We start from the raw sequence: 27,767 nt of genomic DNA on the forward strand, positions 1-27,767 counted from the left end.
CTCCAAGGGCTTGTGTTCTTAATGTAAGTGGAGATATGTGGGGTAGTAATTCTTTACTTTTCATTTTTAATTTTTTTTGGGTATTTTCTGACTAAAACAAAATGTCAGAAGAAAGGGAATATACATGGAATATAATAACATACATGGGATATCTAAGAGGGAATGTAAATGTATGTGGAATGAAAGGGAGGAAAATAAAGGTGTATAAGGCCAAAAAGACGGATTCTTCAGAAAATTAACGAAAAGCACTTCTATTAGAGACATAAGTACATTATGAGAAAAATATATTTTGAGTACTAAGCCACTGGAAAGCTCTTTTTACAGAGATTGCTTTTTTTTTTTTTAAGAATTAAGACAATTTCTTCTAATAAATTGTTGGTAGAAATTTGAGGTGTAACTTTTCTAATACAGATCTTACAGGAGAGAGAGTTACTGCCTGTGAAGAAATTTGAAAGTGAAATCCTGGAAGCTATTAGTCAAAATCCAGTTGTCATTGTCCGAGGCGCTACTGGATGTGGTAAAACCACACAAGTTCCCCAGTTTATTCTAGATGACTTTATCCAGAATGACCGAGCAGCAGAGTGTAATATTGTGGTAACTCAGGTAAGTAGCAAGCCAGCTTATGATGTACCTGGTGTGGATAGCTTTTGAGAGGTGGGAATGCCTAGATGCCAGACCATCACTAATTCTTTGGCCAGCTCCCTTTTGTAGCTACATAAAGTTCTGCAAGTTGCAGAGCATTAGGCCCTTTAAAATTAAAAAAAAAAAAAAAAAAAAGGAAAAAAAGGTATGAAAAGAATTTAAGTCTTGTGTTGATCTCCAGTATCCTTCACAGATTCCTCAGCTAAATTGGGACTGTGGAGGATTATGTCTGAGCTAGAGGGAGTCTGTGGGCCTTGAATTAAACAAAACTGAGACTACTTCCCCCTTAAGTTCACACCCAAACCTTGGTTCTCTCAATCTTAGCACCTTAATATTCAGTAAAAACCAGTCAGAGGAAGAGTAGCCAAGCCAGCAAAACAGATATGACTAGCTGAATGCTTACTGTATATTGGGTTCTATTTTAAACAGTTGATTTTTTTTTAACTCATTTGAAGTTTATGACTTAAGTTGTAAGTACTGTATTATTTAGTATTTCTCTTTCAGTAACCTAGAGCACAAAGAGATTTAAAAATTGTCCAAAGTTAATACAGAAAGTGGTTGAAACTAGAATTCATAACTAAACAATTTGCCTTCATTCTTTTTCCTTTTGGCTACTACTGCAGTGCCTGAAAGTTTGTCCCAGTACTTAGGAAAGATCTGATTAGCTCTTCCAAGTCTTCTTAGGTTAAAGTAGGTCTTGTCAGCTCTTAACACCATACTTCTAGCACTTGGAAGGAGAGCATTGCAAGTAGCTAGATACCACCTCTCAGGCTGGCTCAGACCTTGATTGACTTAGGGATTTAACATGTCCGAAATGGAGGTATGCCTTAAAATTGGCTTCTGCATTTTATAGGAGAGTTGGATTTTGTGGCCTCAATGACTGAAGAGTGAACATAGCATTTAAAATTGATGATATCATAAGCTTGAAAAAATATGGTAGGGCTTTGTTTCTCTGGGATATGGCCTTTGGCTTTCTACATCTCAGAATGTTCCTGATTGCCCTTCTCACACCTAAAACTGGCTATGAATTCTTTGCCTGACAGCAGAAGTTCCAGCCCCAAGTACAATAAAAATACCCTTGCTCTTTAACACTTATCTGACCTTTTCAGGAGATATGTTTTTAGGAAGGCACCCATTTAACAGAAGAACTTTGAGCTCTGTTCTGCTCTTCCTCTTTAACTGCTGCTCTCCACTTTTAAACTCAAACAGTTTTGCCATATTGACAAAAAATGCAGAATTCAGCAAATAAGCTGATCTATGTTCTTAATCAAAAGTTATTTGCTTGTCATGAGTGGGAAGAAAACTAACTCCTGCAAAAGTGAGAAGTGTAGGTTCTTTTGTTTGGTTTTTTTGGTTGTTGTGTTTGTTTTGCTTTTTTGGGGGGTGGGGGAGTTGGCCATGCCTGTCACACGTGGAAGTTCCCAGGCTAGGGATCAAATCCACGCCACAGCAATGACAGTGCTAGATCCTTAGCCTGCTGAGTCACCAGGGAACTCCAAGTGAGAAGTGTTTTTTTTCAGTTCCTATTTAATTTATCAAGGCCAAGTTGTTCTAGGAAAAAAAATGGCTTTTATTCTAGATAAAAATGGGTTTTGTATTTCGGTCTTCAGCTTTGTATAATTTGCATAATAACTGTCCTTTCCCAGATAATTTGGACGTTTCCATTGGCTTCCATTTGTAAAAGGAATAGATTTCTGTACGTAGGTTGTAACAGATATAAGTGCAGTGAAGTCACAGGGTAGAATGGTGGATCAAAGATTTTACTTCTATTGCATAGAAAACAGCTCTCACTTATCCACTATATTTGTTTTTTCTTTCTTTTTTTTTTTTTTTTTTTTTTTTGGTCTTTTTTTGCTATTTCTTTGGGCCGCTCCCGCAGCACATGGAGGTTCCCAGGCTAGGGGTCCAATCGGAGCTGCAGCCACTGGCCTACGCCAGAGCCACAGCAACGCAGGATCCAAGCCATGTCTGCAACCTACACCACAGCTCACGGCAACGCTGGATCCTTAACCCACTGAGCAAGGGCAGGGACCGAACCCGCAACCTCACGGTTCCTAGTCGGATTCGTTAACCACTGCGCCACAATGGGAACTCCCTATCCACTATATTTGTATTCTTTCATAAAGTAATAGACTTAATGGAGTTGGAATATACTTCAGAGAACTCTTCCATCTTCCTTCTCAGTGTGGAAAGTTTATGAGGTGATCACCTAACTGCTGCTTGAAAATTTCCAGTGGTTTAGAGATGTAGCCTGTGTCTTCTGATTTCAGTTGAATGACTGGACTGTCTTACTAGATCCGCATCCTATGGCTTCCATGTTTTTTGTCCTAATGGTATCCCAAATCAGTCTGATACCTCTTACTGTAAAAAGTCTTGTAGAGTATCCTAGTATATCCCCTTTGTCTTATGAACAACTATGGTTCAGCTGTGAAGATAAGGTCTAAAATTGTTAACCATAGAGTATCAACATTCTACTTGGAAAAGCTGTAGGGCTGAGCAAACTGGTGGTCATTGTAGAATACAGTTTTTAGTATTTTAATTTTTATGCAGTAATTCTATTAAGACAATCTGAGATAACAGTAGTTTTTATAGTAATATCACTGTTGTATCAATTCTCCTTTGTCCTCCACCTAGTCATTTATAGGAGAAACTACATGAAGTTTATTACCAAAGTTTTCTGTGTGCTTGGATTAAATGTGTTATTTCAAGTCATAGAGCACAAGTTGAGAGTTACTAATGGACTAGAATAAAACAGAATGAGTAGCTCATGGTTAACTCCTAACCTTAGTATCAGCCTTGGTGTAAATTCTGTACCACACACACTGTATGCTTTTTGTGCCTTCATGCTCTTCATACACAAGCCACTTAAGCTTATGTAAGTGTACCACAGTTGAAAATAGGAAGTATTTTCTGACCTTAAAGATGAGAGAGGTGAATTATAATTGCTAGGATGCCAGTCAAGCATGTTTCTCTGAATATTTTGGCAGTCTTGCACACACTCTAAGGTGCCTTCATTCAAGAATATAGCTGTCCCTCGTGTAAAATAAACTCAGAACCTAGAAAATAGAGGATATGTTAAAAAAAAATGGCTTGATATGTTTTATGGTATCTGGTGCCTAGAAATCTTGTGTTTTATTGCAGCCTAGTTCATTACCATGTATTTAAATACCCAAATGAGAAATAGGTACAAAGTTCTGAAACTTGTATTCTTTCAGTTAGAGAGCTCTAAGATAAGAGAAATTGTACTTCTGGATAAATGTCAAAGGGGTCCAAAAGATGCAGATTTTAGAACACTGCAGAACACTTTGAGACAGGTCTTTAGCTGCCTGTGCTATGGAAGGTTTTACCTGTAATATTAGCTATTGTGATAAGGTAAACAGAATTGTGAAGAGGTAATCACTTAAAACTACTACTATAGGTGGACTCCAGAGTAATAAGATTCTGCAGAACAAATGAGAGCAGATGAAAATGTAGTGAAAGTATAAAGTAAAGCTCATATACTGTAGGATAATTTGAAGTATTCTGTTCGGTTGACCTAACTTCTCTTGCTTCTGTCACCACTGTTTGTGTGTGTGTGTGTTTATTTGTTTTTAAGGGCTGCACCTGTGGCCCTTAAAAAGTTCCCAGGCTAGGGGTTGAATTGGAGTTGTAGCCACCAGCCACGGCAAAGCCAGATCCTTAACCTACTGAGCGAGGCCGGGAATCTAACCTGCGTCCTCATGGATGCTAGTCAGATTGATTTCCACTGAGCCACAATAGTTAACTCCAAGATTGTTTTCTAATATTTTGGTTTTACATGTGCTGGGATGAACATACTTATACAGATGTTTTATACTCTCATTTGATTATTTCATTTGAATAAATTCCTAGACATCAAATTGTTTGGTCAAAGGGTATGCATATTTTAATTTCTGTGTATTTTGCCATGCTTCCCTCAAGAAAATCCCACTGATTTCTAGTTGAATCAGTTATTAATAAAAGAAGCACTTCTCTTTTTAGTATATATTCTAAATGTTTAAAGTCAGCGCTGTTGAAATTGGAAGCTGATGAGTTAGAGAAGCATACAAAACATGGAAAGGAGATTATAGGGTCATTTGTTTCTTTGATGTTTTGAATAGTCATCTTGATAGTGATGTTTTCTGTTAATGTTCAAAGAAATTTGGTCACTTGGACTTCTGAAGGTGGTTGTTTTAGCACCTCTTCTATTAATTTGTAACAGCCTCTGTCACAGATGGCTTGGGGGATAGGGACTGTAGGGTTGGGAACTACAGTAGATACCTTACAGAATATGCCATCCCCTGGTAATAGTCAATTTAAAAGTCTGGAAACTATGATGGTGATCTAAAAGTAGCCTCAAGGGGGCAAAAACAATCCCTGAGTGTCCAGTGGTATGCAAATACCCCTCAGAAGAATCAAATATCCTAACTGATTTGAAGTTTTCTGGAAGCCAGCTGTTGAGTAGAAATGTTGAAAACTGTAGGAAAGACAGAAGGTGAGAAAGGGGATAAGAATAGTGTTGAGCATTTACCTGTTCTTGATAGAATGCAAAGAACTTTTTGAAAGTACCTAAAAAACTTTGTAGTGAGCTGTGGTGTAGGTCGCAGATGCGGCTTGGATCCTGCGTTGCTGTGGCTCCGGCGTAGGCTGGCAGCTACAACTCCGCTTAGACCCCTAGCCTGGGAACCTCCATATGCCGCGGGAGCGGCCCGAGAAATGGCAAAAAGACAAAACAAACAAACTTTGTATTTTATACTTTTAATGGAGTATCATCTTCACATTCTCTAGTATATAGCACACACTTCTCTTGATGAACATAGCTCAGTCTTTCATGTAACACTTTTATTCAGTTAGTGAGGTGCAGGTCAGTAGTGGTCTTTAAAAGCCAGCATAGTTCAGCAAGTCAAGGCATATAAACCAGACAAAATAAGTTGAGGAAAATACCAAGTATGTTCAGGATGGCATCTTTTAACCCCTTATCTTGTGTGTAGAAAAAATAGGAACTAGGTGATTATACACATAGCTGTATTTACTACTAGCCACATACCCTAAGGAACTTTTGTGCTAGGGATACAGAAATTAAGAAGTCATGTTTTATATTAATTCAAAGAATATTGATCACTCTCACGGAATTACTGTTCTGGGGGGTTTGGATTAGATCAGGAACTTTTTGACAAAGTCAAATTCAAGGCAACCTTGAAGCATTTAGTCTATACATCTACATGTACCTCCACAGCTATACCTTCAGGATATCATAGCCACAGTATTCAAGTAAATATTTGTTTTGTGTACTTAGAAGATAGGGAACACTTTGGAAGTTTTCAGAGAAGTCAAACTCCAACACTTAAACATTAGCATTCTATAGCACTCTTCTTAAGAAAGAGTTCAGTTCATTAAATACTGGAAGTAGTAATATATGCTCAGTTTTCCTTGCTACATAAGCTCATCAAAAGCAAGAGTAACTCATTGAGTCGTTTTTTTTAAATATCTGGCACTTGGCATAAATGTGCTATGCATACGTTGTGGGTTAATAAGTGAATGAAAAGTAGATATAGCAAAGAAGATTGTTCACCTTCAATAAACGACTTTTTGGAGCTTCCTAAAGGTATTACTGTTTTTGTTGATTACTAAACTGACATTGGGACAGATTTACTATAATAACTTAATAACCCTAATAAGTGTAACTAGTGTAACTACCATTTTGTAGCTTTTAAATCTTTTCTCTTTTTTGTCTCAGCCCAGGAGAATCAGTGCCGTTTCTGTGGCAGAGCGAGTTGCGTATGAGAGAGGAGAAGAGCCTGGAAAAAGCTGTGGCTACAGTGTTCGATTTGAGTCTATACTTCCCCGCCCTCATGCCAGTATAATGTTTTGTACTGTAGGTTAGTAGTGTTATATTTTGGCCTTTAATTTGGGGTTTACATTGTGGTGTTTCTAAAGAAAACTTGGTAACCTCACAGAATGAATGGAAATAATAAGCCAGTGTCTGGCATTTTTTTCTTCAGGAGAGTATGATATACCTGCTGGTTGTTGTAGCTTGGGCAGATGAAGTCAGCCTGGGTTACTAGAGTTACTAGAGTTAAATCTTTTTAATACTTTCTTCATTATACAACTGTGTTTCAGAGTACATGATCACATTTTTAATAATTTAAATATACCAGTGATTATCTCTTTCCTAAAATGCTGGGGTTATATATTAGTTGAAACACAGTTGATTGTCTAGAAATGTGTTTATTTGCACTTTTCTATAATCAACATAGAAACTCATTTCCAGATTTTACTTTGATTTTCTTTTCAAGGAGTGCTCCTGAGAAAATTAGAAGCAGGCATTCGAGGAATTAGTCATGTAATTGTAGATGAAATCCATGAAAGAGACATAAATGTAAGTAACTTGAGAATTATGGTAAGGTACAAACGCCAGTATTCTGAATAAAGAAATGCAAGTAGAATGTCTTATTTCCCATTTCCCAGTTTACAGCTTCCGTCAAAATGATGAACTCCCAAGAGTTCCTATGTGGCTCAGCATGTTAAGGATCTAGTATAGTCACTGCAGTGTCTTGGGTCACTGCTGTGGTATGGATCTGATCCCTGGCGGGAGCTTCCAAATGCTGTGGGCATGGCCAAAAAACCCAAGTTAAGAACTTTAGTCATTGAGATGTTGGACACTTCTTTTTAGCAAGGCCTCCCCCCCCCCCCTTGGTTAAATCAGAGTTTTAAAAGTAAAGAACTTAACAGCTCTGTAATTACTAAGCCAGCATAATTGAACAACTGAACTAATTTAGCTGCAGTAATTTTAATAATCAGTTTTTCTTCGAATTAGAATTATATCTGGGGTAAGTTTTACAGTTTTTAAGTTTAATGTAATTAATAGTGTCTTTTTGGATTTGCGGTTCTAGTCTTTTCAGATGTTAATGATAAACATGCCAGAATTAAACTAGAATTTACTTCACAACCTTCCCTTTTTTGGTCCTTGGCAAAACTTGTAAAGAATTAACTTACTGTGTAATAATTCAAAGATTGATAACAAAGCAATGACTTGTTTTTATGGCACTATTTTACATATCCAAATCAAGGTGTCAGTGGATTCAAACTTTTGCCAAGGTGCAGTTACTTAGAATATTTGTTGGAGCCCTTCCTCTTTAAAAAAATACTTCCACAGCCATCGTTAATCATAATCAGTTTTAACAAAATTTTGACCTTTATGATTGAACTAAAGCAGGTAAGAAAGTTTATATGGTTTATCAGATGATCTTTTAAAATCAACTTTTAACTATTTGGATCAAATTTTTGTTGTTTTATGCAAAATCTTTTGAAAACTTAAGGTTTTTTCTCTTTCCTGATTAAAAAAATATTTCAGTATTGCTTTACCACCATGGTAGCAACTGATGTTCTTTAAATTATTACAGATCATATGTTTTTAAATTATTACAGGTCATATTGGAAATATCATGGGTCATCATTACTATTTTTCAAAAAATAAGTATTTTTGGTCAACTTTTTTTTTTTTTTTTTTTTTGTCTTTTTGCCTTTTCTAGGGCCACTCCCGCGGCATATGGACGTTCCCAGGCTAGGGGTCGAATTGGAGCTGTAGCTGCCAGCCTTCGCCAGAGCCACAGCAACGCCGGATCCTTAACCCACTGAGCAAGGCCAGGAATCGAACCAAAACCTCATGGTTCCTAGTCGGATTCGTTAACCACTGAGCCATGACGGCAACTCCGTTGGTCAACTTTTCTTGAAAGATTGTTAGATCTATATTAATATGTTATTCACAGTGAAAAATAGAAAAATCTGCAGAAAGATGTATTCTCTTTCAGATGAACCTTAACTGAATTTGATACTTTATGGGAATAACCCAAAAGAACTTAGAGACCAGGTGTTAGAAATACTAGAATAGAAACATTTAGCAGTGTGATTGGGTAAAAGGTTTAATAAACAAAAGTCTACACTGTATATGTTACAGATAAAACAACTAAAAAGATAGCATTGCACTAGTCACAGTGTCAAATACCTAAGACTAAATCCAACATAAAGACATGCAGAACCTCTTGGAAAAGTAAAACTTCATTACAAAACTTTTTAAAAGACCAAATTGTGTTCACAGCTAGGAATACAATATAGAAGTCAATTCTCCCTGAGTTGATCCACATTTGGATGTACATCTGCAATTCTGGTCAAATTCCTAGTAGGTTTTTTGCTAATCGGCCTAGATTGTAGATTGCTGTAAGTTACTGTTGTGGCGCCATGGGTTAAGGATCCAGCTTTGTTTCCATCTCTGGTGGTGCAGGTTTGATCCCTGGCCTGGTACATTGGGTTAAGGATCTCATTTTGGTATAGCTGTGGTGTAGTTACAGATGCAGCTTGAATTCGGTCCCTGGCCCAGAAACTTGCATATGTTGTGGATGTACCTAAAAAATAAGCAAATACTTACAGGGAAGTTTTATGTCCAGAAATAGCCAGGACTCCTGTAGAAGAACAGAAGGGCAGGTCTTGCTTTACAGATATCAGGACTTAATTTTTAATTTTCTAACAACATATTTTAAAAGGTGAAAAGAAACAGGTAAAATTAATTCAGGAGATATATTTTCACCATGTAATTAGTATGAAAAAGATACTAAGTTTTTTTTTACATTCTCTTTCATATTAAACCTGCAAAATCTGTGTACTTACAGCACGTCTCAATTCAGATTGGCTACATTTATGTGTTCGACACAACTGTATTGGGCATCATAGTTCTAAACCTTCTGGAAGAATTTCTTAAAACATGAAATGCATTAACCATGAGACAAAAGACTGAAGTATTCATCTCTTAAGATTAAGATCATTTATTCACTCAGAAGATACTATAAGGAGAAGTGCAAGCTAGAAGATTCCAATATAGACAACAAAGAGTCAGAAATATATAAACACTTCCTACAAGTCAGTAAGAAAAGTACAGATGACTTAGTAGAAAAATAAGGAAAAATACAGGCATTTTTAGAGAGAGGAATTATATTTGGCTGATAGGCATGAGGTATTCAGCCTCATTGGTGAATGGGAAAGTACAGTTGAAGGCCATATTAAGATAATCCTGCTTTATATCCATTTGATTAATAAAATTTAAGTGGTGATGCCAGATATTAGGGAATGTAAATATTGAAATCTCTTGTCCATTGCTCATGGTAGTTTATAAACAGGTGGAACACCTTCAGAAAATAGTTTTGAGTTTTATCTCCTGAAGTTCAGTGTTTACACACCCTGCGAGTACAGTTCCATACCTGCACTTAACCCATAGAAACTTGCACAGGTACCACAGGAAACAGGAATAAGAATGTTCAGGGTAGCAAATGCTCCCAATAGTCAAATCTTAGAAATAACCGAGATACCTTCAGTAGGTACTACCAGATATCTGCTGGTGAATTAATTGGTGTATTCATACATTAGGATATTAAACAGTCATCAGAAAGAAAAACTGGTGACACACGAGTCACTCTTAGCAGTGATATTAGTATGTGAAAAAGGAAATCTCAAAAGATTACATAAAATACCATACCAAGTTAAGAGTAGGTACATTTAAAAATATGCATATGTGGGAGTTCCTGCTGTGCTGCAATGGGATCAACAGTGTCTTGGGAGCCTGGGATGCAGATTCAATCCCTGGCCCAGCACAGTGGGTTAAGGATCCGGCTTTGCTGCAGCCATGGTGTAGGTTGCAACTGTGGCTTGGATCTGATCCCTGGCCTGGGAACTCCATATGCCACAGGGCGGCCAAAAAAGAAAATGAGTATGTGGAGTTAACACTATGGCACAGTGAGTTAAGAATCTGACCGTAGTGGCTTGGGTTGCTGCAGAGGCCTTAGTTCTATCCTCAGCCTGGCGCAGTGGGGTAAAGGATCTAGCGTTGCTTCAGCTACGGTTCAGGTTCAGTTCCTGGCCCGGGAACTTCCATATGCCACAGGTAATGGCCATTAAAATATTTTAAAAATACGCATATATATGTATATTATACATATATATAGTTATCTATATAGATGAGAGGAAAGGTGTATGAAAAGATTTAGCACGGTGGATTTGTCTGGTTTGGGGAGGCAGACTGATGGACTTGAGGACCACACAGAAAAATTTTGTCTGAGTTGTAGCTTTCATGTTGTTTGGTGAGTTGATGGAAATTTTACATTATTAAATAATAAATGGCTTGACCATTATTTTGTTTGAACTAAATCCAGCCTTTTCAACATTTTTAAAATTAGCTTTAACAGGTGATTGGAAAATGATTTTTGGTTTATGATGGCTTTTTTCTCAAGTTAGTGTACCTACATATATAATTCATTGAGAATTTTGAGATGAGTTCTTTTCCTCATTAATGGTTTTTATTCTTTTTCCTTACCCTAATAGCACTCATTTCTAATCACCACAGCTAATAGGCAGCAACTGTTTTTAAAAATAATATGACCGCATCCCACTGTAATCCTTTTATCTATAGGCCATCTAAGAAACTGAATTTTACTGATGTTTTGTGGTTGTATAACAAAAGAAATCTTTTAGATGTATCTCAATAGCAAGGACTTTTAATGTTTTGTTTTGTTTTTTTTCTGTTTGTTTGTCAACAGACTGACTTCCTTTTAGTGGTGTTGCGTGATGTGGTTCAGGCTTATCCTGAAGTTCGCATTGTTCTCATGTCTGCTACTATTGACACCAGCATGTTCTGTGAATATTTCTTCAATTGCCCAATCATTGAAGTTTATGGGAGGACTTACCCAGTTCAAGGTAAATATTGTAAGAGTGGGGAGGGACGGTGAACTTGTTTTGTGCAGTACTGGTGGATTTTCTTAATCCTGGATGTGCGAGTAATAGTTTAAAGGATATTTAAAATACAGTCCAAATTAGGGTATTGAATGCATTATAGCATTCTTGGGGTTTTAGTCATGCAGTAATGAGTTTCATTCTCCCCTTGAGGGGTTTGCATATCCAGTAAATTTCCTCTCTTTTATTTAGAGCTAAACTTTAAAAATTTTATATAGTCAAGTGTGAATTAATATGGCCTGTAGATGTTCATGGAGAGTACTGTTCAGAGTTTAAGCAGCAGGATTAAATTAATAAGAGAATCCTTTGTAGAGCCAGAGCAGGCAGATTTTGAAATGAGATTAAGATGTTTTCAAGGTAAAATACTGTGTTGATGTTAATTTCTTTCCGTATCCAACTCCCACACCATGAAAGTGTACAGCATAGAGCGTTCATGCACTCTGTGAATGTTTGCTTTGAATAGCGTATATAGTGGATACCCTGACTGGCTTTGTGGGAACAGGTATTAGAGATACCTCACCTCCTTCAAGGTCCAAGATAAGGGAACACTGAGTTTGATTGGGAAGAGAGGTTATTGCCACTAGAATTTCTAAAGAAATGTAGATTGAAATTGTAACAAATGAGATTGAAGGGTGCGAAGGTAATTTTGAATTATGAATTAGAAGATGAATCTTAAAGACTGCTCTGTTTTGCAAGTTGATAGTACTTACCTGACTGAATTGCCCTGGCAGAATATTTTTTGGAAGACTGTATTCAGATGACCCACTTTATTCCTCCACCAAAGGACAAGAAAAAGAAGGATAAGGATGATGACGGTAGTGAGGATGATGATGTAAGTGCATTTCATGAAGAATTTTCATTATGGGCAAATCGTTACTGCAAAAAAAGAGATAGAATGGGGTATTTAAAAACTCCAGCAGGCTTTGCTGCTCCGAGTATTTTCCATGAGCTACAGCACCTGGGAACCTGATAGGAAGAGACTTGTGCCCAACCCCAGATCTGCTAGATGAGACTTCGGGTGTTAACAAGGTCTCCAGCTGACCCATGTGTACAATAAAGTTTAAAGAAGCAGCAGCTGTAGTCCTAGATTAGAGAGACTATATGGTCATATTATCAGAGAGAGTTAAAATGGGGTTGATGGGAGGGGTCTTCTAAGAAGAAACAGGAAAGAAAAATAACATTTTAGGGTGCTTAAGAGTTGGACCAGTGGTATTTAAAAATGTATCTTGAATCTGGAAGTTTGAATGGAATGAATTCTATAAGACAGCCAGCAGTGCAGAACATGATAAAACACAAACTGGGATTGGATATTTTTAATCAGAAGGCTTAAATGTATGAAAAGCAGGAGTTCCCTTTGTGGCTCAGCAGTTAATGAACCCAACTAGGATCCATGAGGACGAGGGTTCAATCCCTGGCATCACTCAGCAGGGCAAGGATCCAGTGTTGCCATGAGCTGTGGTGTAGGTCGCAGAGGTGGCTAGGATCCTGCGTCACTGTGGCTATGGTGTAGGCTGGTGGCTATAGCTCGGATTTGACCCCTATCCTGGGAACTTCCATATGCCATGGTTATGGCCATAAAAAGCAATAAAATACATAAATGAGAAGCAAATTAGAAATTTAGGGATGTTATCAATTTTAAAAAAACTATGTTTCTCATTACTGAAGTCTTGGTTTATGATTGGTTCTAAGCAGACTTTTTCAATGGTTCAGACCACATTATTTTAGAAATAGGTGAAAATGATCAAATACTCTGCACTCATTTGAGAATTAAAGGATTTCATATTTGGTATGAGGGGGCCTAGGAATTACACGGGGAGGCATTTTATGTATGAGGAAGTAATTATAATTGATTGAAAGAGAATCACAACAGCAAAAGTTCATTTATCAGTAAGGAAAATATTTTTTTAAAAACCAAGAGTTTGTAGTCATAAGAGAAACTTGAGAGTTCTCATTGTGGCTCAGCAGGTTAAGAACCGGACATAGTCTCTGGGAGGATGCAGATTTGATCGCTGGCCTCACTCCGTGGGTTAAAGGATCCTGTGTTGCCCAAGCAAGCTTTGGCATAGGTTGCGGATGAGGCTTGGATCTGGCATTGCTGATGTGACTGACAGGCCAGCAGCTCTGATTTGACCACTATCCCAGGAACTTCCTTTGCCACAGGAGCAGCCCTAAAAAGAAGAGAAAGTTAAGAAATAAACTTACTAGAAGAAGCCATTAGAAGTTGAGAGTCAAATTTAAGAGTTTGTTTGAAGTACTGGTCAGAGAAAAATTGAATATGTCGTTGTGCAGTAGTTTTAAGTTTTTGAAAATTGAACTGTATGTCTTTGTGCCAGATATGACTAATTAGATAAACTTAATAAGGATACTAAGTGTCATTTAATAAGGATACTAAGGGTCATTTGAACATACAGAACAAATCTAGGAAACTTATGAGCTGTAGTAATTGAGACATCCAAAATATATCTTCCTGGTTTTTTGCAGGCAAATTGTAACCTGATCTGTGGGGACGAATATGGTCTAGAAACAAAAATGAGCATGGCTCAGTTGAATGAGAAGGAAACTCCTTTTGAACTCATCGAGGCTCTACTTAAATACATTGAGACCCTTAATGTTCCTGGAGCTGTGTTGGTTTTTCTACCTGGCTGGAATTTGATTTATACTATGCAGAAGCATTTGGAAATGAATCCACATTTTGGTATGAGTCTCTCTTGAATTCTCAACTATTTGGGAGTAAAAATGAATGTTTTTGCTTGTGCCCTAGCCAACATGTGAAAACAATTTAGTATTATAAGAATTTTTGATTAAAAATATGCATAACATAGAACAGTTTTAAACTAGGCTCCTATTTTTAGATCTTAACCTTTCTGTATTGTTATAGGAAACCATAGGTATCAGATTCTGCCTCTGCATTCTCAGATTCCTCGAGAGGAGCAGCGCAAAGTGTTTGATCCAGTGCCAGCTGGAGTAACCAAGGTAAGTAGTAGACATGACAGTTACTGGGTAGGGAGTGACACAGATTAAAAATGTTATAGGCCTTCAAAGAGCCATCCCCCCAAATTGTAATTCATCCAAATTGAGGAAGAGAAAAGGGGGTTCTCTCTTTCTGAGCTTAGTATGTTTTTCAAGTATCAGGTCAATGAGTGAGTGATCTTTTTTTTTTAAGACTTAGGTAAATCTAGTTATTTGTTGCATAAGCAGATCATTCCTTTTAAGTGTATAATAGGAAAATATTTTCTGAGATGTAATTTTTCTTAATGTCATTTCTACACAGGTTATCTTATCCACAAATATTGCTGAAACAAGCATCACCATAAATGATGTTGTTTATGTCATTGACTCCTGCAAGTAAGTTCCCAAGGAACCCATTTGCTAGAATAGATCTTTATAATCCTCTGTATAGTGTCTAGAATAAGTTAACAGAATCAAAAACACTTTTTTTTTTTTTTTTTCTTTTTTGGGTCGTACTCGCAGCATATGGAGGTTCCCACACTAGGAGTCAAATTGGAGCTATAGCTGCCGGCCTACTTCACAGCCATGGCAACGCCAGATCTGAACCAAGTCTGCAACCTATACCACAGCTCACAGCAATGCCGGATCCTTTAACCCATTGAGTGAGACCAAGGGATCAAACCTGCGTCCTCATGGATACTAGGATTCGTTTCTGCTGAGCCACAATGGGAACTCCAGAAACCTTATTTTTAAAACTTTTAGTTCCCTGATAGCTCAACAGGTTAAAGATCTGGCGTTGTCAGTGCTGTGCTGTGGGTTTAATCCCTGGCCCAGGAACTTCTGCGTGCTGTGGGTGCCTAACAAAACCATGTCTGTATTCTTATACTGTTAAATTGACTGTGCCCTATCTCTGGGTATTGAGTTATAGGCTAATTAATGGTGATTCTTGGTGTTGATCATCTCTTCAGTTATCATGGTAGAAAGTAACAAAGTTTAAACAGTAACTTCTGACTGTTCCCACTGTTGTTGTCTGCTGGTATTTTACTCATTTCCCATTGAGTGTTTCCAGTGACCACTGCTATACAGTGGCATAGAATGCTGTTTGGTTTATAAAGATGTCCAGTGTTTAGCTCAGGACAAATGTTCTATTTTTAGGATCCTCATTTAAGAGTTAAGACTTCAAAAAAAAAAAAGTGAAAGACTTTAAGACCTCATGTGTGGTATAAGATAGCCTGGGAAATACGCAGGGAGGCATTGTGTATAGATAAAGAATTATATGGTAATCAATACACAGAGGACAAAAATGTCAAAACTTGGTTCTATCTCGCCACCTTATGCCCCGTGTCTTCTCTGTATAGTGCCTAAGCTTGTCCTGGCAATTGAAAAATCTTTGCCCGTGCCTACTTTAGGGAATAGTGAATAGCACACAGCTCTTTCTGTGCCAATCCCAGTCGTTTGGTGCCAGCTGCCTGTGTGTAACACAGATTTTGGGGTTGCTTAGCGGGGTAGAAGAACCACGCCTTCACGATTTGGTGACGTCATCTGAAGTGCCACATATTCTCGTTTAGCTTCATAGATTCCCTGAGAGTTAAGCTAAATTCTGGAATAGAGTTGGCTTGAGTAATTACCACATGCTTAGGTGTCTGTGCCAGATTCTGTTTAAATGCTATACAGTCATTAATTCACTTAATGATTATAAATACACTATGAGGTGTAGGTAGTAGTTATTATACACACTTTCAGATGAGGAAAATGAGGCACAGAAACATGAGTAACTTGGTTGAGGTCATCTAGCTGGTAAGTGGCACGCTTTGTAGGTCTTAGTCTTTCACGTAGTGGAAATATGGTAGTTATGTGTTGATAGTGTATGTGAGTTTTACAATTAACCACTCTTTCCTAATTAGGCAAAAAGTGAAGCTGTTCACTGCTCACAACAACATGACCAATTATGCTACAGTGTGGGCATCCAAAACAAACCTTGAGCAGCGGAAAGGACGAGCTGGTCGTGTACGGCCTGGGTTCTGCTTTCACCTCTGCAGCCGAGCTCGTTTTGACAGGTACGAGCAATTCTGGAATAAAGAGTGAATTTTTTTTTTTTTTAACCTTTTACAAACAAACCTCCCTTCCTCACACTCCTTTGCCCTGCCATAAACTTCCTGAACTTAAGTGAATTGGAGGAAACTTAGCTTTCTCCAATCACTTAGCAAGATTGTGTTGAGAATGTAAAGAAATAAGAAATTATCAATGGTGGCATGTTTGATACTAGTTAACTATTTACTAATAACCTTTTAAAAGCATGATACATGTTTTCCCCGTTAAAAAGGGGGGGAAAGGATATATGGGCATAATTCTGGCACCACATAGCTTTACCACTTTGGGATTACTGATACTTATGAATTGGTTAACCATCTGAAAGATACATTAAAATAACAGTACTTTTGTATTTATAGAATTATACCACACCCCCACACCCACTGTTAGCACATCACCTCTCACATGATCCTCATGTGTCTGAGAAACAGAGGGCATTATTTAGGTAAGGAAAGCAAAGCTTAAGGAGCTTAGCCACTAATCCAGGACTGAAACCCAAGCCTGTTAATACCTTGTCCATCTCCACAGAGCCTTTGGGGGGAAGTTTTTGGATGAGACCAATTAGTTTAAAAAATCCTTAACTTTCTGAATTACAGATTTAAGGTATATATTTAGTTATATGTTTCTTGAAACCCATGTCGTATACTTAAGTTTTAACCAGTTGGTTATAGAGATAGTGTTAGGGTGTATTTGAGAGAGAGAGAGAGACTAATTTAGGTGGCCAGATGTATATAATACACTGAGGAAAAATCAAAGCTGGTTTGATTTGTTTTTATACTGATAACATATGGCTCTCTAGTAATTAATTGTAAATGTAGGTTTATTTGAGTGTCCTAAGTTAAGGCAGGAGACTGGCTGTAACATTTGGAAGATACCTGATTCTTTTTAAAGGTTGAATTGTCCTTTGAAGAAACAAGTTCTGTACTCTTAACATCTTAATGTAAAACCACCTACCAACTAGCAACACCATGAATAGATCTGTAAGGGATTTTTGTTCTTTTCTCCATAGGATGACGAATAGATAATGCCTATCTGTGTTTTTATAAACTTGATTTAAGCTAATCTAAGTCTTGCTAGCAGTGTTGGAATCCACCTCTAAATGGCTCCCATGAACCTTCGTTATGTAAATAATACATGCAGAATCATCCTGAGACTTGGATTTTAATATTTGTGCCAACTGTATCACATAACCATAAACATTTACACTCTTTAAGCCTTTGTTTCCCTATTCTACAAAAAAAAAAAATCTCTTTCCTCTTTTGAGAAAGGAAGATAGTGAAATTCTAACCACATGGGGTTTGTTTGAGAATGGAGTCAGTTATATAAAATGCTGAGAAAAAAGCTTGGCACGTATTAAGCTCTCAGTAAACATTAGCTATTATCATTGTTAATTTATATTAATAGTTTTCATTGTTAATATTTTAAAGGGTTAGATAATGTGTAAGATCTTTGCAGTGGTACTAAATTTACCTGAATGAGGAAGTGGGGGAAGAGGTTACAGGGAAATGTTAGTATGAGCTTGTATCTCCCATAAAAGGTCTTGCTACCATTTTTAACTCAAGTTTGTCAGGAGGCAGGACCTGAAGAAGCCCTAGATGGGGGTAATAACATGAGGGATTTGGGGTAATTTTTCATCCTCCTTCATTTCTCAGCTGAAAATACCTCAAGCTGTAAGTGAAGTCATAAGCCACTACTCAGTTAAGGTCTTGTCTAGAGAGCCTTTGTAGGAAATATGCAATGTTCTTTGGTGATTTAAAAGGATAAGGGAGGGGCAATTTCATATCCCTGATCATCTCTACAAAATTTGAGTGTACACAAGAGAAGATGGTTGTTTTACACTTAACTTTTTTTCTTTTTCTCTTTTTTTTTTTCAACTTTTTCTTAGACTCGAGACCCACATGACACCAGAGATGTTCCGAACACCATTGCATGAAATTGCTTTGAGCATAAAACTTCTGCGTCTGGGAGGAATTGGCCAGTTTCTGGCCAAGGCAATTGAACCTCCACCTTTGGATGCTGTGATTGAAGCGGAGCACACACTTAGAGGTACCTGCAAATACAGACCTGCCTAATACTTACCAGTTATATCATCTGTCTTATCCTGACAAATAACACTTAACAAATGAGTCAAGAAGAGGATACAGTCCACAGGGCTATGATAATAAGGTTTTCAATGTTGCTTAATGTACATGGTATGGTCAGAATATAAAATGAGCAACATAAATGAAGAAAGAGATAATGTGAATCTTATTTGGGGGGGGGAAATGGAGAAAAGACAGGTGTTCTCTCGTAACCAGTATTTTATGGATCAGAATATGAATTACTTATGATACCCAGTGTCTTATGTACATCTCTTAGAACATCTGTTTATGTTTTCTGATCACTTATGGAAGCACTGTAGTATAGTAGAAAATAAGAGCATCGGAGCCAACGAAGAACCTGAATTTGAATTTTGACTCTTGTGCTCATCTGCTTTGAGACTTTTATTCTCCAAATTTCATTTCTTTCTGAAAATTATCAACGGATGTTATCAGACTTATAGCATCTACCTACTTAGGCCACTGTTATACTTATTTCTGTGATTATAGACTTCTCATGGACTGTACTCAGCTTTACACCCAATAGGATTTAATTCTAGTACCTTTTTCATGTTAGGTGTTCTTGAATTTGGTTTTTTTAGTGAAGAGAATTGTTGGCCACAGGCGTGGCGCTGGCAGTTGGCTTGACAATTGATGACAACTTCAGTGCAGTATCCAAACCTTAATCTATAAAGAAATGTTTCATCTTTGCTTAGGTTAAAGGGATGTTCATAACTGTTTCTGCTCACAAAGAAATATCTCCCTACAGAACTTGATGCATTAGATGCCAATGATGAGTTGACTCCTCTGGGACGAATCCTGGCTAAACTCCCCATCGAGCCTCGTTTTGGCAAAATGATGATAATGGGGTGTATTTTCTAGTAAGTCCTTTGTTTTATTGCTAATAAATAGAACAATTTCTCAGAATCTACCCCTCTTTCCCATGAAAACAGGATACGCTTGAATAGAAGAAAACTAAGTGGTCTTTAGTAGAGAACTGGTGTACTTTAGATACCAAGAAAAGTGCGAAATGAGAAGAACAAATAGTTGCAGTAGATGGACACCGGGGCCCAACTTGTCGGGGGGAAAGCACGAATTTCTCAAGAGAGAAGTGCTGTTCTTCTGAGGCGATTAAGTAGTTATCCTTGAAAGATAAATAGCATAGGAAGTCAGGTATAGTTTATCAGCAAGTTTTGAAGATGAAGAGATTTGGTAAGATGCAGGAGAATAGGAAAGGAAACGTAATATTTAGTCAATTTATAATAAATATATGTCCATTAGTACCAGGTCTCATGTTTCTCCCCTTTTTTGCTTTGGAGAGCAGCTATAAAAATTCTTGTAAAGCCATTTCAGTGTTAACAAAGTAGGATCATAGCCAGTAAAGACTGACCCACCGTTGACAGGACTGCCTGAGTTGCTAGAGCAAGAATGTGATCTAAATTGAATTTTCTTGTCTGTTTCAGCGTGGGAGATGCTATTTGTACCATCTCTGCCGCCACCTGCTTTCCAGAGCCTTTCATCAGTGAAGGAAAGCGATTGGGTTACATCCATCGAAATTTTGCTGGAAACCGATTTTCTGATCATGTGGCCCTTTTATCAGTATTCCAAGCTTGGGATGATGCTAGGTATGGGCTTGAAAGAGAAGAGTTACAATATTTGGATAAACTATAGTTTGTAAACTATATCTAGTTCGCTGGGCTTTGGAAATGACTCTTAACAAACATGTTTGTTTTAGAATGGGTGGAGAAGAAGCAGAGATACGTTTTTGTGAGCATAAAAGACTCAATATGGCTACACTAAGAATGACCTGGGAAGCCAAAGTTCAGCTCAAAGAGATTCTGATTAATTCTGGATTTCCAGAAGGTAAGATTCTCACATTCTTAAGACATGTCTAAAGTAACCTTAATGTCATACATGCGTATTGACAGTGCAGTGTATTTTAGCTTCAGACGTTGGACCCTATGCCTTTCCTATGTCCCCAGCTATTTCTTAGTTCTTTGAACTATGGTGATAATCATGTGATCATATTAGTTTAGGTTTTGGCTTTTTTGTTTGTTTTAGGGCTACACCTGTGGCGTATGGAAGTTCCCAGGCTAGGGTTTGAATTGGAGCTGGAGCTGCTGGCCTGTGCCACAGCAATAGCAACACAGGATCTGAGCCTCGTCTGCGACCTATACCACAGCTCATGGCAACACTGGATCCTTGACCCCCTGAGCAAGGCCAGGGATCAAACCAGCGCCCTCGTGAATACTAGTAGGGTTTGTTTCCTCTGTGCCACAACGGAAGCACCCATATTAGTTACATTTCCTTTAAAAGGATGCAGATGATGATGTCCAAATTGTAATTTAGTACCCTGATGATTTAATAAGTGAGAATTGTGCTACTTTGGGTGGATTTTTTAAAAATCTTTTGTAAAGAATGCCAGTTTAGCTTTTAGAATGAGGAGTTTATTGAATAAACTCAAATGATTTGCGAAGTGATTTTATTTATTGCCCGTATATTCATTTTTAGATGAGAAGGAAACTCTACCATGTTAAATTTTAGTGGCTTTAAGGTTTTGATGTACAGATGTTACAGAGGACTTTGATATGTGATGTAGAAACAGTAATCCAGCTGTTCCTTGTGTGAATTTGAGCTATTATACTTTTCTTCTCCAGCTAGATGAAAAGAGGTATTTCTTAAAACACCGAGAACTGGAACACATAGCCAGAAAGGACTATTTAGTTGAGAGAGATAAGGTGGTTGGGCAAGGTCAGAGTAGTTCTCTTCTGTTATAAATTGACTGAATTTGTAATTTTTTAAAATCAAAAGAAAATATTTTTGTATTATAGACTCTTTGCAACAGTCCTTTGATGCAGATATTATTAACCCCATTTTATAGATGAGGAAACTGATAATTTTATCAAGTACTTGCCCAAACTCAATTATTTAGGAAGTTACAAGACTATGACTCAGGTTTTCTAGAACAAAATATATCCAATTCTTAGTGCTTACCCTCATACTTCCCATATGGTGGGGTACCCATTAAAGCATAGGCTGGGTGAAACGTTAGCCTTCTTCTAGAGGGTTCCTCTTCAGTCGTCATTCACCTCTTATAGAAGGAAAAGCCATTTTAAAACAATAAATGAAACATTTTGTGGTCTTAACAGTCTAGCCCTTACTCTGAGAGAAGATGGTTAATTGCGGAAAGTTTTTTTCTTTTTAGTAATTACTCCCAACTTATGTCGAGACTGTAAGAGAATATAGACATTTTAATTTTCTTATTGTGGAGACTCAGAATTTCTCCTTGTCTCAGTTCTGAGAAGAGAGGAAGTTAGGTTATTTGAAAGAGGGTGGGGGCAGTCACTTCTTCTAATTCTCATAGTTTACATGCAATGTGAGGACTAGCCAGGTACCTAATTTTTTTCTTTAAATTTCCTTTCTCTTAACAGATTGTTTATTGACCCAAGTGTTTACTAACACTGGACCAGACAATAATCTGGATGTTGTTATCTCTCTCTTGGCCTTTGGCGTGTACCCCAATGTGTGCTATCATAAGGAAAAGAGAAAGATTCTCACCACTGAAGGGCGTAATGCACTTATCCACAAGTCATCTGTTAATTGTCCTTTTAGCAGCCAAGACATGAAGTATCCATCTCCCTTCTTTGTATTTGGTGAAAAGGTAAGAAAAGTTCAGTTTTGAAGATCCATATTCACTTATTAATGTGTGCAATGGGAACATGAATTTTAATTTTCAAAGCATACTCCATTTTTATTATATGGTAGTTGATTGGCAATTGGAATGTCAACTATTTCCTCTTGCCCTTTTCTCTCTCTTCAGATTCGAACCCGGGCCATCTCTGCTAAAGGCATGACCTTAGTCACCCCACTGCAGCTGCTTCTCTTTGCCTCCAAGAAGGTCCAGTCTGATGGACAGATTGTGCTTGTAGATGACTGGTATGGATTTTCAGATGTGAATTCAATTGAATTCTTAGAATTGAAATGTAATAGAATTTAACTGGTAATTAAATCTGAAAAATGGCGAGATTTGATGGCACAAGTGAGGTGCTTTATAACATTGTCTTTTGGGAAGAATGGTGTATCTTAGGAGTATGGTTCATTCATACTTACTTGGTAGTAAAGTCTGAAGTTGACAATACTAATAGAAGCAAATGCATTAGGCATTGGCGCCGAATCCATCACCATGAATACTACACAGGAATTGGAATCTAATTGGAGCTTGGGTACCTCTTTCATGTGCTTTATGTTGCTCAGAGACTAGTGATGAGTATATAGTAAACACTTGGCAAAAATTAAAGAGAAGTTAATGGTTAATAGACTCAGTCATATTCAGGAAAAACTTACCAGCAATCCTAGGTCTCCTGTTTCATTTTTTTATTTGAGGCTGAGTGTTCTGTATTGCCAAGAGTATTTTGCTTGATAGACTTGGTTAACAACTGTCAGTAGACTGGGAGTGAATTTTAAGAAGTTAGCAAAGGTTTTTATTGTTTTCAATCATTTTCGTCTATTTTAGGATCAGACTGCAAATATCTCATGAAGCTGCTGCCTGTATCACTGCTCTCCGGGCAGCCATGGAGGCTCTGGTTGTAGAAGTAACCAAACAGCCTGATATCATCAGCCAGTTGGACCCTGTTAATGAACGTATGCTGAACACAATCCGCCAGATCTCCAGGCCCTCAGCTGCTGGCATTAACCTTATGATTGGCAGCACACGGTAAGTACCACAGTAACTTCTCTTTGAACTAAGCAGGGGATGGTAATCTTACACCTGCCCCAAATTCCCACAATTAATTAATAAGAGGCCTTGTTACGGAAGTTTAAATTCTTGACAAATGCTGGCTGTGAAGCTTAGTTCTGGTTAACACACCCAGAAAAGAGAGTATTACTTAGTTTTGTGTCACTGATCTATTAAACCAGTGCATGTTTGAGATAGAAAGGGACCGTCAAGTACATAGGGAGTCCAGGGTGGGTCACATGACCGGAAAGTGACAAGAAAGAGCCCAGATAATCCTCTTCCCACAGTACTGCTTTGCCATCTCTAAAGAAAAAATGATGAGTGGTTGAATTGCTCCTTCTACAAATGCAAAGCAACAAGGTTTGTCTTAGGGAAGTAACAAGAACATGACGATCCTAAAACAAAGCAGTGTGAAATTTCTCTCAATTCTTTTAAGTGTTTTATTTGCTTCAGGTTTTTTCCCCCCTTTTTAAAGTTTTCTTTGCCCACAGCTTTTTGTTTGGAAATAACTTGATAGCCTGCAGAAAAGGCAGAATAGGGTGCAGTGAATACCCATATACTCTTTCATTCTAGGTTCTCTGATTGTCAGCATTTTGTGATACTATGCTTTCATATATGCACACTTCTTTTGCTTAATCATTTGTAATTAAGTTACAGATGTTATGTATGCCATTTTGTCAGTATGCCTCTTGAATCTTTTAAGAACATAGTTACAATACCAGGTCACACTCCAAAAATGTGTTACAATAGGAGCTTCTGTCGTGGCTCAGTGGTTAACCAATCCAACTAGGAACCATGAAGCTGTGGGTTCGATCCCTGGCCTTGCTCAGTGGGTTAGGGATCCAGCGTCGCCGTGAGCTATGACGTAGGTTGCGGACTCAGCTCAGATCCCATGTTGCTGTGGCTCTGGTGCAGGCCGGCAGCTACAGCTCTGATTCGACCCCTAGCCTGGGAATCTCCATATGCCACAGGAGCGGCCCAAGAAATGGCAAAAAGACCAAAAAAAAAAAAGGTGTTATAATAATAGGAATATGTAATCATATTGAAGTTTTTTTCTAGTCATTCAAAAATAGTCTTTAATCTCCCAATCAGGGATCACTTACTACATTTGATTATAAACTGTTATAATCTTAATGTATAGAACTGATAGGTGCTTTATGAATTCTGGCTTCTCATTTGGCTATAACTGAGTTAATCAAACAGTGCTAGTAGAGCGCTACACTGTGCTAAGTGCTTTTCTGATATTAGCTTATCTTAATATTTAATCTGCCTATCATGTAGATAATTATCTCCTTTAATAAAAATAAGAAAACTAGGCACAGAGAAGTTAAGACCCAAAGTCATACAGCTAGTAAGTGGTAGAGCTGGATTCAGACTCAGGCAGTGCAGTTCCTGAAACAGTGCGGTCCTCATTACTGTGGACCTGCTAGCAGGTGTATTGAAGAATTATTGAGGAGGAGACTCTTCAGAAATAAGGTGGAAGATAAGTGTCCTAGGCAGGTAAGAAGGCAGTGTTCATAGGTGTTTGAGAGAGATACTTTTGTCAGGGAGGTGGTGTCGTATATAATCGTCTGTAAAGGACAAAAGGCCAGAAACTAGAAAGGATGGGACAAGTACAGGATGTTCTCAGAAAGTTGCACAGAAGGAATAAGTGGTTTCGGGTATGTTGAATTGACATTTTGGTGAGACAATTTGATTTTAGGCAGTTTTTCACTACCCCTCACTTTCTTTGCCACGTGAACCAAGATTTAGATGTAAACAAATTAGCCAAAGACACTTTTCAAAAACAGTTAATGCAGGAAAATACCTAGTGGTAAAGATCAAATAACTCACTGCCATCTCAGGGAACCTCTTTCACTTTCCTAGAATGACATATAGTTGAGATGTGAGAAAGAACTCTTAAAGTTGTAAGGACTTATTGCCAAAATTTAAGGTTTTTGAGAATGAACCAGAACTTTAACAAAACAGATGGTTAATAGTTATGCTTCATCTTGTGTCTGTTTTGGATTTAGCAGATTTATTTCATTTCTGTTTGTATGTATGCATTTGGCTTCATTCCCTTTGTGTGTTAAATTTTCAAATATGACTAAATGTTTCTATCTTGTGACTAGTTGAGAAGTATTAAGGATACTTTGCTAAAGGTGGTGGTTTTGTGCTTTCTCTAGATATGGAGATGGTCCACGTCCTCCCAAGATGGCTCGATATGACAATGGAAGTGGATATAGAAGGGGAGGTTCTGGTTATGGCAGTGGAGGCTACGGAGGTGGCAGAGGCTACAGAGGCGGCGGAGGCTACGGCGGTGGTGGCTTCGGCGGTGGCGGAGGCTTCGGTGGCGGCTTCGGTGGTAGCGGAGGTTTTGGTGGTAGTGGAGGTTTTGGTGGTGGCGGAGGCTTCAGTGGAAATGGGGGCTTCGGTGGTAGCGGAGGCTTCGGTGGCAATGGGGGCTTTGGTGGTAGTGGAGGCTATGGTGGTGGTGGGGGCTTTGGGGGTAGTGGTGGCTATGGGGGTGGTGGAGGCTTTGGGGGTAATGGAGGCTATGGGGGTGGTGGAGGCTTCAGTGGTGGTGGAGGCTTCAGTGGTAGTGGAGGCTTCAATGGTAACGGAGGTTTCAATGATAATGGAGGCTTCAGTGGCGGCAGCTATAGTGGTGGCTCCAACTCCTATCAGGGAGGCTATGGTGGAGGTGGAGGTGGTGGCGGAGGCTACAGAGGGGGTTCCCGAGGTGGCTATAGAGGTGGGTCAGGAGGAGACTACAGAGGGTCTGGTGGTGGAGGCTACAGAGGATCTGGGGGATTCCAGCGAGGAAGTAGCAGAGGAGGGGGCTATGGGAGTGGCTACCCTGGACAAGGAAGAGGCGGTGGTGGCTATTAAAGCTTGGTTATGTCAGTGCCTGCGCATAGACAGTTTAAAAAATAAATGCATGCTACCCCCTTTCCCAAGTTGTTTATTTGCTGCCAACGAGTAAACCCATTTTTTTCACCCATGCTGTGATTCATTGTAGTTTAAGGAAACTAGACATAAGATTAGTGCTTTTGTTTATATTATGTAAAATATAACGATCTATTATAAAAGTACTACCGTTTGTATTTTTTCTTTAAGGAGTAAAGATTTGCCTTTAAAATTCACTTGATATTTTCTTGCCTTTAGTTTATTAATACAGTAGAAAATAAAGTTCTACATTAGATACTGGCCATGTAGTTAACTGTTTGTTGATCTTACATGTTAGAATAATGTCAATTACATCTGTTTTAAATGTCAGCTGAAAAACTGTACTCCATTTCCCAAGTATACTGACTATTGTTATTACTTGTAGTAAGAATAAATAGTCTTGGAATGAAATTGTTATTCTTGGATTTAATACTGGCCCAGTGCGCAATTCACATGGACTTCTCTGTACCTGAATAAAACTTTTGACCTAGGGCTGAACATTTTTTTTTCCCCAAGTTTTGTCTTTGAAAAATCTAAGACCAAAGTCAGCATTCTTTTAGTTGTTTTCCAGTGTAAAAATTAAAATTTTAATTAAAAGTACAAATTAATCCACAAAACTCTTGAATAAAGATTTAAGCAAAGAACTAAGGTAAATGATGATTGACCATTGTATAAAGTTTAGGTATTTGATGAATAACTGTTTGCATTAACATGTATTTCAAAGGGTATTTGTAAAGCTAGTTTATTTTAGAGATATTTATAAGCTTCTAAGATTCCAATGAATTTTCACATTTATTATTTCAGAAATAGCACAGTGAGTAGGAATTTAAAAATTTTTAGGTTAGATAGCCCTGAGCTCATATCTTAATTCTTAAAAAAAAAAGTGGTTATAGTATAAAATCATTTTGTCTAAAAAAAGGTACATACCTTAATTTGAAAATGCTTTATTTCGGGGAGTTCCCGTTATGACTCAGAAGGTTATGAACCCGACTAGTATCCATGAGGATGCAGGTGAGATTCCTGGCCTCGCTCAGTGAGTTAAACATCTGATGTTGCTGTGGCTGTGGTGTAGGCCAGCAGCTGCAGCTTCAATTCAACCCCTAGACTGTGAACTTCCAAGTGCCAAAGGTGCGGCTCTTAAAAAAAAATCTAGGCGTTCCTTTTGTGGTGTGGCAGGTTAGGGATCTGGCGTTGTCACTGCGGTGGCATGGGTAAGGTCCCTGGGCCCAGAACATGTGTATACCATACAGGCATAACCAAAAAAGAAAAGAGTCTGCTCCCTAGAAACTAATTACAGTAGCCACCTGTTCCCAGTTTTACTCCCACAGGTTTCCTGGGCATTAGGGAAAGGGCTGAAACTGAGAAAGTGTAGGAAAACTGGACCAGGTTGGTCACTCTAGGATTAATCTTTTTTTTTTTCCTGGTCTTTTCAGGGCCGCACCTTCAGCATATGGAAGTTCCTAGGCTAAAGGTCAAATTTGGAGCCATGCACCACAGCTCATAGCAGTGCTGGATCCTTTAACCCACTTAAGTGAGGCCAGGGATCAAACCCGCATCTTCATGGATACTAG

General features: G+C 38.1%; 1 protein-coding gene across 5 annotated transcripts in view; it reads left to right on the plus strand.

The window, feature by feature from the left end:
• The window catches only part of DHX9 (DExH-box helicase 9), a 41,910-nt gene extending 15,303 nt beyond the window's left edge, over positions 1 to 26,607 (plus strand). For all 5 annotated transcript variants that reach the window (XM_021063778.1, XM_021063781.1, XM_021063782.1 and 2 more), the window contains 17 exons: positions 412 to 603; positions 6,377 to 6,518; positions 6,936 to 7,018; positions 11,223 to 11,379; positions 12,147 to 12,247; positions 13,897 to 14,110; positions 14,294 to 14,388; positions 14,687 to 14,760; positions 16,269 to 16,421; positions 18,341 to 18,501; positions 19,303 to 19,414; positions 19,997 to 20,158; positions 20,269 to 20,396; positions 21,965 to 22,194; positions 22,354 to 22,469; positions 23,047 to 23,247; positions 25,434 to 26,607. In XM_021063778.1, coding sequence (XP_020919437.1) covers positions 412 to 603; positions 6,377 to 6,518; positions 6,936 to 7,018; positions 11,223 to 11,379; positions 12,147 to 12,247; positions 13,897 to 14,110; positions 14,294 to 14,388; positions 14,687 to 14,760; positions 16,269 to 16,421; positions 18,341 to 18,501; positions 19,303 to 19,414; positions 19,997 to 20,158; positions 20,269 to 20,396; positions 21,965 to 22,194; positions 22,354 to 22,469; positions 23,047 to 23,247; positions 25,434 to 26,139 — 3,027 coding nt within the window. In that variant the 3' untranslated portion in view covers positions 26,140 to 26,607. The remainder of the gene's footprint in view (positions 1 to 411; positions 604 to 6,376; positions 6,519 to 6,935; positions 7,019 to 11,222; positions 11,380 to 12,146; positions 12,248 to 13,896; positions 14,111 to 14,293; positions 14,389 to 14,686; positions 14,761 to 16,268; positions 16,422 to 18,340; positions 18,502 to 19,302; positions 19,415 to 19,996; positions 20,159 to 20,268; positions 20,397 to 21,964; positions 22,195 to 22,353; positions 22,470 to 23,046; positions 23,248 to 25,433) is intronic.

This window comes from Sus scrofa, chromosome 9 (assembly GCF_000003025.6).
Source record: "Sus scrofa isolate TJ Tabasco breed Duroc chromosome 9, Sscrofa11.1, whole genome shotgun sequence".
NCBI classification, from domain to species: Eukaryota; Metazoa; Chordata; class Mammalia; order Artiodactyla; family Suidae; genus Sus; species Sus scrofa.